At 30.8% G+C, this 13,794-nt stretch overlaps 1 protein-coding gene across 3 annotated transcripts in view; it reads left to right on the top strand.

The window, feature by feature from the left end:
* The window catches only part of LOC125056820 (elongation of very long chain fatty acids protein 7-like), a 48,194-nt gene that overhangs the window by 22,332 nt on the left and 12,068 nt on the right, over positions 1-13,794 (top strand). The window contains exons 1-4 of one of the 3 annotated variants that reach the window (XM_047660119.1): positions 7,272-7,430; positions 7,519-7,736; positions 11,322-11,512; positions 13,645-13,725. In XM_047660119.1, coding sequence (XP_047516075.1) covers positions 7,637-7,736; positions 11,322-11,512; positions 13,645-13,725 — 372 coding nt within the window. In that variant the 5' untranslated portion in view covers positions 7,272-7,430; positions 7,519-7,636. Of the gene's footprint in view, positions 1-7,271; positions 7,436-7,518; positions 7,737-11,321; positions 11,513-13,644; positions 13,726-13,794 lie in introns of those variants that run through there. The other 2 variants (XM_047660118.1, XM_047660117.1) reach the window with 2 other exon arrangements.

Raw genomic sequence — 13,794 nt, 5'->3', positions numbered from 1 at the left:
CTAAATCTGGAATACGTACGAATCTGCCCCATCAACGGGGCACCTTCGTACAGTGTTGGGGTAGTTCAAAATTCATTTATTAGCAATGAAATTAAACACAAAAATAAAGAGTTAACTTCTATTAAACAAAAATAAAATACTTTTCTTATGTAAAACAAAATTTAATTACTTAGGTATCTTAAATTTAGAATTACATTTTTTACTCTTTGGTGTGGATAAGAACTTCTTATTTTCGGGTGTGGCAGTACAAATTCGTTTTCCTGGCCGTCATCGTCATTTTGTTTGTTTTATTACTTCTTACAGAATGCGAATAGTGTCGAAATGCCTCTGGTGTCAAAACTGACTTCGAAGGAACTACTATTTGATGGATTGGTAAATTATTCACAGCATCTGGTTCACAAGCATCAAAATCAACCTTAGTCAAGATGCCTTAACAGTAGTGTAATATGTCGTGTAGAAAGTCGAAAACTTAATTTGTATGAAAATTACAGTTCGCGTCGACAAATTTTATACAAATTTAGTTGTACAATTCGTTCAAATGTGCCCCATCTAGTGCTGTCCGAATGTACCCCACTAACTGAATAACAACAAAATATAACTTATTTTAATATTAATAGGAAAACGTCATAAATTAAGTATTGGAGACGTATCTTAAGAATATTTTGCTAGTTACTGATAGAATACTCTACACGAAAACTTATTTTATCTACGGTAACAAGAGATAAAAACATAGATCAAAAAATTACTTACCGAGCGCGAAAACACGTCCATGCCTGTAACTTCACTCTCATCGGTGCGAATTTCACGAAACTTCGTTGATGTATAGTTGGTACCTCGACTCATGCACACATACAAAAGCAAGACTATACATTGTTTCGTTCAAGTTTTATTTTGACTGTATGAATGTGCCCCGCGTACGAAGGGTAACGGTCTTCCCCTATATTGATTGTTATATATAAATTAATATAGATATTATAAATAACATTCAATAACAATTAATGAATACTGACAACCGTACTCGGAGTTTTCCATTAAATTATCTTTAATGAAAGGTTCATAATTATAACTCTGCATCTTAGTTGCACTGGGAAACAAAGAGGAATATGAATTTATCAATCACTAGTAGACTCGGCCAAGCTAAGATTTTTGTTATATTACATAGTAGTAAACTATTCAAGAGAAACGGCAGGAGAACACCAATCCACAATCCTTTTTTGGTGGTTATGCCATTAAATTGTAGCTTATGTGAAACGTTGGTATTTATTTTGATAAGGATCAATACCTAGGTACGAATAAAAAGCCATTTCTAGCGGTGGTATTTTTTTAAAAAAAAAAAGGACGCTTATTGTGACGTAACTATAAAAGATAGAGACATGCTGTCGCGACATTGTTTATAGCTAGTGATGTGTCCTGAAAAATTGAAATACATCATATTGTTCTAACATTAATAGTTTTCGCAGCGCACGCGATTGAAGGAAGTTTTTTACACCTTGAGTTAGATTATTCAAGTTTTAGTAAGCATTTTTTTGAAAATGAAACATAGCCTTTGTCACTCGAGAATAGTGTAGCTTGCCAACGGTGAAAGAATTTTCGAAATCGGTCTAGTAGTTTCGAAGCCTATTCATTTCAAACAAACAAAAAATGAAATCTTTCCTCTTTATAATATTAGTATAGATAAGCAGTGCCGTACTAAGTTGTTTTTGTATGTATATGTTATAACAGTTACGTCCTTTATTAATTGTCCCATACTTGTTAAAGAATAAATCCTACCTTATCTAATTTTATACATTTTTTTTCTCACAGTGGTTGCCTGGAAGAGATCGCTCGAAAGCGATAAGGCCGCCAGTTGTCCTCCTTTTCATTTAATTATGTTCAATTTTTATATTGTAATACAACGAAGTGTTAATAAGTAAATAAATAAAATTAATTAATTTGCGCCTTGATAAATGTGATGATAGCTAAATTTACTTTAATTTAATATTCAAATGGTATCTGTATTATATTAACCTAAGATATTTGACTTTCTTGCCACTTAATAAATACTTAAAGGTTAATAGAGACGCCATAGATTTCAGTTAACAAAATATTTTGTCAAGATAAAGATATTAACAATAACACGTATAGAATTATTTTATTATAGAAAAACAAATGACAATTTAAAGGGTGAGATATTTTCATTATTACTCAAAAAAATATTATTGAACGTAAACTTATAAATTGTTTTTAATATTAAGATTTCAAAAATGCTAACTGAAACTACCCTTAATATATTTTTATTCCAAATATTGAATGAATTATATTGTAAGCTAATTAAAATAATTTGTATAGAACGTTTTGTGTAGACAGCCTCCTTTATAATCATTTAAATGTTCTCCCATCAACTTGAATGTATCAAATTAAATCAAGCAAGCGCATTGTAATGACAACATTTTAATACATTATAAAATGCCCTATTAAATTCATACGTTATGTACGTATGAATTTAATAGATTTTGTAACACAACCTTCCGCGGTTTGTTCAGTCAGCCTCTTTTTAAATCATTATAATGTTCTCACATGTTGAATGTATACAATTAAATATAGCAAGTGCTGTCTAATGACAATATTGTAATACATAAAAATGGCCTATTAAATTCATATGTACATAGATTTTGTAATACAACCTTCCGCGGTTTGTTGAGTCAGCCTCTTTTTAAATCATTCTAATTTTCTCAAATCTTGAATGTATACAATTAAATATAGCAAGTGCTGTCTAATGACAATATTGTAATACATAAAAAATGGCCTATTAAACTCATACGTACATAGATTTTGTAATACAACCTTCCGTGGTTTGTTCAGTCTCTTTTTAAATCATTCTAATGTTCTCACATCCTGAATGTATACAATTAAATATAGCAAGTCTAATGACAATATTGTAATACATAAAAATGGCCTATTAAATTCATATGTACATAGATTTTGCAATACAACCTTCCGCTGTTTGTTCAGTGGACAGCCTCGAGTTGTGTACTCAAAACCTAATGTTTAGGTCACTGTCAGCACGTCATTTTAAACTAGTGTGAGCAGTTGGGAAATTTTTACGCCTCATTACAAAAAGATGAATAGTCAAGTGCGTTAATGCGTAACCAGAATTACTGGCCTTTGTTTTGGAGTATCGAAGAAACGTATTGCTACGACCCGTAGACGACAAAAATATTTAAACATGTAGAACAAATGAACGTAGCAATTGTATTTCAGATATATGATATTTATTAAAGTATATATACGAGATTAATACAAAACTAATTTTGTGACTAAGCAACTTATCAGTTTTGATAGGAAAACAATCAGAGACACATTTCATCAATAGAATTTAGTTGTTATTAGAAAGATAAATAATCTTATATGCGTTTGTGATATGAATTAAATGTGACCGATTATAAATAATATAGACACATAAAACCTAACTAAGGATGTTAGTTAGGTTTATTTATAGAGTATAACATCTTACTTCCACTGTACTAAAGAAATTTGTAAAAAAACTAAAATACAATTATTTAGACAATAATATTAAGTTTAGTGGTTCTTCGATTACCAAAACGTAATTATTTCCAGGCTTTTCCTAAAATATTACACAATTTTTCTAGAACACGGTCAAAACCAAGTACGTAAGTAAATTGTACTAGAGATTCGCGCATGAACAGTAGTCATGTTGCGCAAATTCACTGGAAATGCGCGTAATTACGGGATATTGCTAACATTTTTTTTCAAGGACTTGAAAATTTCTCATTACTCACAAATGAACGTGCGTTCGCCGATTGCTGTATTCGTAACAGCTTCCTTATCTAACACTTTTAAATTCCAAACATTAATTAGGCTAGTTTAACAATAATAATTACTAAAATTTATTAAAAAACTAGCTGATACGGCAAACGTTGTTTTGCCATGTATATTATTTCTAGGAAACATTTTTTAATTGAATAAAAATAACTATCTACTATAATAAAAAATAGGGGTTTTATCGTAGAGGAGTAAAATTTAAGGGTTGTATGCATTTTTGTATGTTGTATCATAAAAAAATAAAAACAAAAAAAATTGTCTAAATAACAAGAAAATAAATTAAGGGGTTAACCGTTAACATTTAGGAGTTTGAAAAATAGATAGTAGCCGATTCTCAGACTTATTGAATATGCATAAAAAATTTCATAAGAATCGGTCCAGCCGTTTCGGAGTATGGGAACGAAAATTGTGACACGAGAATTTTATATATTAGGTATAGATGCGATAGCGTGAGAGACGTCAACTTATAAGACTCTAAAGAGATCTTTTGTCTTATTATAAAGCGTATTTAATTAAGTATTTTGTCTAAATTTAAATTGAATTTATTCACAAGTGAAATCACGGTCCTAGAATTAACAACCATTGACATCAAAGCGTAAATTGAAATGCAAGAAGTGATTGTGAAGTGTTACCGACATAATTTAGAAATAACATAAAGTAAATCGCATATAATGCAACTGCATCTTATCTCGTGCATAAATCGCGTTTAAATTTATTGCTGTTTTGTTGCAAACGAGTGATGCATCTTAATTTTAATTAAGCCAATCGAATTATCTAGATCTTATTTAATAATTTAGATTTTTAATCTTGTAACATTATACATATACTACTTTAATGTGATAATTTGCGTTTATATTCATTTATTTATAAGTAATCTTACAGCTACATATACATATTATAAAAAAGAAAACACATAGACTTAGCCGTAATCTGTTTTGTTAATCAATATATATGAAACAGAAAACATAAGCCAATTAAGTACATGAATAGACAAAAGGTGAAAAATTAAATTTAACATTAAACATCTTTATATATTAAAGAAAATGGTAAATACTGCAAAATAAAGTCTTCCCGCTTCTTCATAGATTTTTCACACCTCTTTGAAGGTGGAAAATATCAACATATTTATATAGTTTCGTAGTTAGCTAAAACCCGCAACATTCGCGAATACGCAGATAATTCGTGCTCGTAATAATAATATTCGTAGTAAAAGATATTTCGATACGAAACGAGTTTTGCAGTATATATGTATTAATCATTTTATGATCTCAACGTTTGGCCATTTCTCTTTTCGTTCAACAACTGAGCGGCAGTTTTACCGCGTACCACCACACACTAGCTACTGACTAAAGTATTTCGAATTAGGATCGTACTAATTCTTGAAAACCCCAACAACTTACGAGCTTTCTGGCAGTGATTGTTCTACATTATTGATCACATAACATCTGCTGAGCCTCCTCCCAGTTTTCCTCCTGTTCTAATAGTAATTCTATTCATCATTAGAGGCGCTGGTTTAATCCATATCTCATTTAATGTTATACGAAGATACAATCTGCACTTACCGATTTATACAAGTTTATTATAAGTATACAAAATATAATACTGATTTGGCGTGGCAACTTGACTTGTCGTTGACTAAATTCACGCGTTTTGATTTCGCAAATATAAAAAAATAGTAGTTTAATATATTTTTAATTAAATAAACTTGTAAGAAACTGTAACAAGGTTTTAATTACGATCAGTTTTAATACACCTCGTTAGAAAATTCTTGAACTAATTTGTCCAATTACTTGGGGATTCTAGAACTTAGTTTTTGGACTTCTATTATCATATCCTAATACATGATGACTCCCTGGTTAATTTGTCACATTAAGAACTGTAATATCCACCAGAAAATCAACCCAGATGTCCTCGGTTTGATTGCTAGGTAAATAAAAATTATCTGTTTATTATAATACAACATTTGCAGAAATAAGTCAACAACGTGTACCTTGTACGTGTACATGTACTTTAAAAACAGGCAGCAGCGAACTTGTTTTTTTTTTAATTAAAACAAAAGTTTACGCCTGCACAAAAATACTTGACATTGACACAGCAAGGTGATTGCATGGTTTTATTAAGTTTGGGAGAAAATAAATACGCACATTATTTTAAATGCCTTTCTTATACTTACAAGTACTTTCACATCGGGCCGTCTAGTTCGTGGTAAGTCTGTTCTACCTTCGACCTAAAGAGCGGCACTTACCTACCTCCACAAGTTCCTCAACAGACACCAAAGGATTAAAAAACACAGCAATAGGGTTTTAATAAACATTTTAATATTTAATTATCAGTATAACTAAATAAATTCGGGATCCAGACTAAACTATCATAGAAAATTTGAAAAGACATAACACACAGGGAAGTTGTATTGTAATATTAATTTATGATGTAACCTTGGAGCGTATATATATTAAGTAATACTTTTTGTAAACCAAGTTGTCATTTAAATATACATTAATCAAAAGAAAATAATGATATTGCATATTACTATGATTAAATGTTCATAATTATATCTCTTCTTGAGTGGAGATGTCTCATAGTGTTGCCGTTAATAATAATTCAAAGAGTTTATTTAAAAATATTATTATGTTCGATTTAATAATTTAAAAAGATAACAGCGTGAACTTAAGAATTAATAACCGAATAACGTTATATAATACATATTTTTTTAAATTAAATTACAAAGAACTTAAAAAATATTGTTCTTGACTATAAATTAATAAAAGTACATAATGTTTAATTAATTACAGCGCGTTTTATTGTTTCAGTTTATTTAGTAAAAATAACTCGACAGCACGTAATAGTGACATTATTTTAAGAGCGCTTAAACAAAAAAGCATCATAATATTTTTTGAGAGACTTTTGTCAAATAATTAGGTTTATTGTAATTATATAAGGAACTGTATAAGGTCCTTAATTATTAATAAAGTCATAAAATCGGCTAAATTCGTAATTAAATAAAATTAGGTCGAAACAAACTCAACTAAGAATGTCTCACATAATTTTGCACAATGTCCATGCAATTTTTCGTTAGTAGTCTGTGGGTCTTTTTTCTAAAATTCAACAGTTTCATCACATTAGGTGAAGATCAGAGAGCCGTGAAGGCTGTGATTGAAATAGTTCATACCTCTCTTACAAGTAAGAAAAAATATTTCATCATAATTGGTCCATTCAAAATCTAAACGGTACAATCTCTTAATAAAAGTTAATTAAATCGACGATAATCAATGAAGATTATTACGTTAATTAATAAGGCTTACCTTTTAATACTACCCCGGATTTGTTGCGGAAATGTGTATTTTTCCAAAGGTGATAAAATGCATTTTGCAATGGCGCAATAGGCACTTACGTCCTTGTATTACTGGGGGGGTTCGGTACAACGATTGGTCGTGTCATGGCGCGCTATTCAATTGTAAGTTGTGGCGCGGCGCGTGAGCACTTTCCACAGGCTTTCGCTTTTCTTGAGATGTACTTTTAAAATTCGACAACCATGCTTCGGTAGCATTCGAATTTTAAATTTCGATTTTTTTTATTATCGAACCTCAACTTGTAAATCGATTATTTTAGTTACGTACGTTTATTTGAATTATTTTATAGTATACTTATTACTTATATCTTTTGAATATTTTTTAAATTAATATTTCTTTGTTACAGGTGACAATTTGCAAAGCAAACTGTTAACGAGATTTCTAAGTCTGTGAATTAATTCGAAAGTGTTGTGTAGTGAGTGTCAGTGAATTGGACAGTTCTGGAGTGAATAGACTTTTTCAAAATGACTGGTTTTGTAAAAATCGCTATTGATGACATCTACTCTGATAATAATTGGACAACAATTATTAATAAATACTGGCTGCTGGCAGAGAGAGTATCAGGTATTTATATTTATTTTATATAGGAAGGATATTTTATAAGGATTACTAAAGAATTAAAAAATATGGCCATCATAAAAATATTTTACTGCCATTAAAGACCGCATAATAAGAGCTATAATTAAAACTCGAACGCGTTACTATAACGACGTTATTTGCGATATCTTAAACTGTTAAAAACTAAACTCGTAAAAGATAAATTTTGATACGAAAGTACCTATTATATAATAATATCTTATAAAAATTTATTTGTACAATTTTAAGACTATCTAAAGCTTATTTCAACAACTTAATTTCGATACAATAAAATAAATAAATTATCATAGTTTCGATTTGTACCATGCAGCCTTGACAATATGCAAGGCCTAGGTTACGGCCCCAAAATTAAAATACAGGTTGTACATTATATAATATACGTTGAATATGAATAGAATCTTTCCTGTAAATTTGCATCAACATATTCTAAAATATATTTTTTTTATTTATTTTTTTTATGTATTATATTTATGTATTAAAGTAAAGTAGACATAGTTCTCCAGTTAAAGAAATTTATATGACATATAACATTAAATTATAATATTTATACTGCGCGGTACATATAAGCCCATCAAAACAATAATACATAGGTAGCCGATGAATCCTAACAAATTCAGTAATTCATCTCATCTCTTAATCTTGACCTAGTGTTAAATACAATGATATGTATATAGATATAGGTGAGATTTATCCATAGTACATAGAAGATATAAAGTAGTTCTAGTAGTTATGGTATCATATATTAACACAGTAGACTTCACGAATTTCATTTTCTCCAATAGACATTTGCCATACTTAATAAATTTGATACAAATAAGCAGAGTATATAATCCTAGGCCAGTTTTTACGGATTTTATGAATCAATTACAAATTAACATACATAAAAGGAATAGGTAAAAAAATTGGATACTTTTGTGGCGTACTTTTAAAATACACCAGTACAGAAGCAAAGTTATGTCTTGACAATGAACACAAAAATACATCTACATACTCTCCTTTTTTTTAAGCCGGTTAAAAAAGCTCGTGCAATTAAATTACTTTAATAATAATATAAAACGATGCATCTTCTGCATACACTTAGAGTCAAGACTTGAATCCCTAAGTCAAAAACGTAATGGATTTGACACGGCAAACAAACTTATCTCGTATTGATTGTGAATATTTCTCATAATATTTCTCATCATTTCTCACTCAATTCACTGACTGTGAATAGTTACCAAAATATATACCCTTAAAATAAAGAGATAAATTGAGCTTGCTTCATGATAAAGTTTTTAAGCGTAATGTTGATGTTTTACCAAATACATAACATACCTTCCTTAAATGTGACCGAAAAATACACTACGAACCAAGATATACGCTCTAGCGACTATGTTGAGGTGAGTATATAAATGCTTTAACTTCACAAAAAAATACATAACTAATAAACTCAAAATACTTTATTCATATAGGTATACAAAATAAATTATTTCATTATTACGTAATTAAATTATCGCATGAATGGTGGTAGGGCTAAAAACCTGGAACTTTAAAAAAAAACTAACTTACTTTCTTTCAGTACTAGGCGTAATGAACATGAACTAACTTGATCAGATAAATCTGTTAATTTGATACTAAATTTACATTTACTACTGGTTCGCAAGCCTAATATTAACCTCACCAAAATTACATATCTCACCATTTTTAACGTAAATATGATCTGTCACGATACGCAAACTACGATTCTAAATTAATCTTTCGAAACAGTTATGACTTGTCGCTTGTGGTAACAACTAAGGTCACAAAACAATACTGTGTGCTTCAAAAGGCTAATTTAATACTAAGAATTATGTTTAAAACCTTGAAGTGAGGATGTGGATTATGGAACATCCTCCGAAACTCAGGAAACTGAAATATAAATAGTCTAAAAAGGTATACACAATATTGTACATAACAGCTATTTAAACATATAGAAAAAAACCTTTTTGTAACTGGCTGATAATAATTAAAAAAATATATTATACATACACGAGATCTTTCAATGCATTTGAATAATGATCAGTATATTGATAAATAAATTTATATAATATCTTTATACAACGCAAATTTACACCCATTCTATCATAGGTCCTTTAAATTATTACAATCACAAGACCGGAACCTTGAATGGTAGGAAACAGCACCGCTTGCCGACATTCTAAGACCAGTCTGATGAGCACTTTCACTAAATGCAAACGAAAGTTTGCCTACTTCAAAGCTTTGACGTGCTAACATAATATATTCATAAACGCGTTGAAAAAAAATATGTATTGCATTTAACCTCAAGTATTTAGTTAGAAATTCCGTTACTTTACGATGTTCATATTTTAGATTGTACGTTACAAGTGTAGATTTCACGTGATGTAAAGTAATGTTATAAGGTTCGCTTCTTGTTAATGAGCCTTCTGTGCCTAACCAAAAATAATTTTAGCGTTTCTGAATCTCAACGCCATGAACTTGTGTGTCAAATCCAACACGTTTATGACATATTGAAATCATTCTTATTATTATCAACTGATTATCTCTCGACCGGAAGTGAATATCTTAACACATTAAAACTATTGTCTTGTTTTAATTATAAACATGCTTAATGAATCGTAAATATAACAGCTATCAATGTTTTTACTAGAGCTTTTCCGAAATGCTTAAACTAAACTTAAATTATAATTAATAATCGGGATCGCATTTGTGAGCTTTCATTTCGTGGCTGTATCATTATCGAATCCCATCCATTTGTCCTGTTTTATATGAAACGTCAGGGAACATGTAAACGCATTATTGCGACGGACTAAAATATTTTGTAAAAAAATAATAAAGAAATTTGGCATTATTAACACAACTTTTTAATTTTAAATTACGCGAAAGAAATTACGCGGCGAACGTAAGTTGTAATTTGTCTTAACAAGTGTTTTACGCTCATAAAAAATTAAGAAATGATATTCTTGCTGTTAAACTTTCTTTTTTTAACAGCAGATGTATCTTCCGGTTTATGATTTCAATATCCATATTCGTTTACGAGATTACAAAATTGTTTAAGCCAAACCCGTTTAACGTAATTTTATAGGGACAAGGAGCTTACTATGACGTTTTATCACATATTATGTGAGAAATATTTTTTTATTACTGATTCCTATTTAATGTAATTGTTTAAATCAATTTTATAGTAATCTGATTAGATTTATCAGCTTTTGTAGATAAACACACGTTTATAATGTTTAAAAAAATAATATTCATCCCTTGGTATATATTATGTCGCAGTAAAGTAACTAAATCAGAGAGTTAATTGAATCTCTAAACATTTAATTAAAGATCGACATTCAATCAAGTCGCTAAAGTTCCGTCAGACAAGTGACTGAACGAAACGTTTTACGAGTTTCCTAAACGTTCCTAGACATAAACAACAGTCCCAAAAGTAATCTCCTTCGAACTGGCCTGTACAATTCTTATACTTGATGTATGCCATCGATTTTTGCATCACACCTTAAACGATCAGGGTTGACACTATTAAGATATTATTTAATAATATTTTTACAGATCCTCGTGTTCAAGGATGGTTTCTCTTCGACTCGCCCATACCCACCCTTGTGATGGTCCTAATGTATCTCGGGTTCGTACTTGTGTTTGGACCAATGTGGATGGCCAACCGGAAGCCGTTCAAAATCAAAGGCATCCTAGTGACTTACAACGCTGCTCAAGTGCTTCTATCCAGTTATATGTTTTATGAGGTAAGGGCACTTAATTAATATAAGTAATTTCATGTATGGATTTGTACAGTTCGTACTGGATTTTGAAAGCCAAGGAAAATATATCGTAAATTACTTCACTGATTAATTCAAATTTCGAATATATTAGTGTACTATATTACAAGTTTTTACATATTATTCCTGGTAGTTAAGTGTAAATTCTATAAACTATTAGACCAGAATTAATCTGTTGATTTGCAGCGAGCTTATTTAGTTACTACAATAGACTTAAATTAGCGGTAATGTTGTATCAGTCTTTCCTTGATTGACTTATCTGAAAACATCTGTTTTAGCACATCTTTCATGTTCATTTCATTCATGTTCTTTTATACCTCTTTATATTAATATTGTAGCGACACTTACAACCTGCGCTTCCTAATATCTGACGTCATGACCTGATGACGTCTTACCCTGAAACGTGCTATAGAAGTTATCCCGACCGCTAAGGAACAACTTCTCGCCATTGCCACTGGGACCCATTCCGGCCGAGTCCCACTCTGGCTGAGCTAAGATAGCCCAAGCTGAGCTGTCAAGGCCCTTCAGGCCAACAGCAAGATCCATTGAAAAAAAATAGCCACAGAGTATATTGTGAAAGAGCCGGCCAGTCAGTGGTTAGACTGGTCGAGGATTCCCCCCTTTAGATTGGAACTGTACAGCATCAATAACAAGCAAGACTAATATATAAAAAAATATCTACTCTAGATCAACTCACCAATCAATAAAATTAACAAAAGCATCTTTAGCCCAATCACAGACACGCGATTCGTTCCGTCTTTCCGATCGACCAATCACAGGCGATCGCTTTATCTTCCTTAGCCCCTACTTTAGTTCAAACAGTGAGAGACTAATTTGTGAAGATTGTGTTTTCTTAAAGCTTACAAATTGCACGTATACACCAAAGCATCGTTGGAAAATAATTGTGGTGACGTTCGAGATTTCGTCAGAGATCATACAGTCAAGAGCGCCATTATATAATTACTATACGCATGCATCCGTGACAAGTGTCCGTCCTAAATTTGGCCATGACAAATTCTCAAGACCGAAGTGGCCATCGTGGCATTCTATATTTTGTGATCCTTTGACTAATTTGGGCGCCAAACCCTGAAGACTAGATCTTGGTCTTTATTACCACCTCATCCTTCTTCCTTCTCTGCTTACGAACTTAAAACATTCCTTTCCCGGGAGTCCAATCTTTCATATCGAGCGCTTAACCAGACTAGGGTAGTAAAAAGAATTTAAACTATGAAAGTCTAATTATCAAAAAGATGTTTATGTTACATTTAATTTCTTTTGGCATAAATCGAGCCTACTCTAATCATGTTAACGGTATAATTTTAGTATAATTTTTTCATTAAGGGCCAGTAATTATTCAGTATTAGTCAGAAAGGCGAATAAACGTGCAATTAATGTAAATCTCGCCGGAGTTAGATCGTTATTTTAAGTGTAAATGGGGCACACGGCACATTTATAAAATCTATCAGCCTACTGTGATGAGAAGAGATTCATCAACTGTCTTTTATATTTATGAAAATTCAAAATTAGCGCTAAGTTTCGTCTCTGAATCCCAAAGTTAGCCTTATCTGTGAAGCCACGGAGACGTAAAAATAATTAATACCAATAAATTAGTGTTTAAACAAGTTATGAATTTCGGTTGCGGTCTACGAATTTTGGAAAGTTTGTTTTATAATTTGATTTGGTATTTTAAATGCTCGTCACTTTGCGTTAGAAAAAGAGTACGTTTTTCAACTTGTATTTTGATCTCACAATTATATTGATCAAACGTTTTTTCTTTAGTTTAAATTAGCTGTTCCCTGCCACGCTTCGCTGTGACACATTGTGATTGACTGGTTGACAAATGAGAAACAAAACATTTCATATAAGTTTAATTTTGCAATACTTGTGGAAATTAAAAAAAACAATTAAATCAATTCTTAATGCGGATTATATATCATGCTAATTTCAGCTCGATCGAACCAACATAACATTTTTATTTACTTATATAGATATAATATCATTAATTTTAAACTATGTTTAATTAACTATACTAAAAATATTATAACGTAATATATATCGATTTATTGTTCTTTCTATACTAAATTTATATTCTCTTTCAGCATTTGATGTCAGGATGGTGGGCCGACTACAGCCTTACGTGTCAGCCTGTTGACTACAGTAATAGCGAAACAGCCAAAAGAGTAAGTACTATATCTAAATCTGTGTTTTTGGAACTTTGGAAATTGTATCATTAATTGTTAGACAGGGAT

Source organism: Pieris napi, chromosome 15 (assembly GCF_905475465.1).
Source record: "Pieris napi chromosome 15, ilPieNapi1.2, whole genome shotgun sequence".
Lineage (NCBI taxonomy): Eukaryota > Metazoa > Arthropoda > Insecta > Lepidoptera > Pieridae > Pieris > Pieris napi.
Note: the sequence above shows the minus strand (reverse complement) of the source record. Positions and strands in the feature narration are given on the sequence as shown.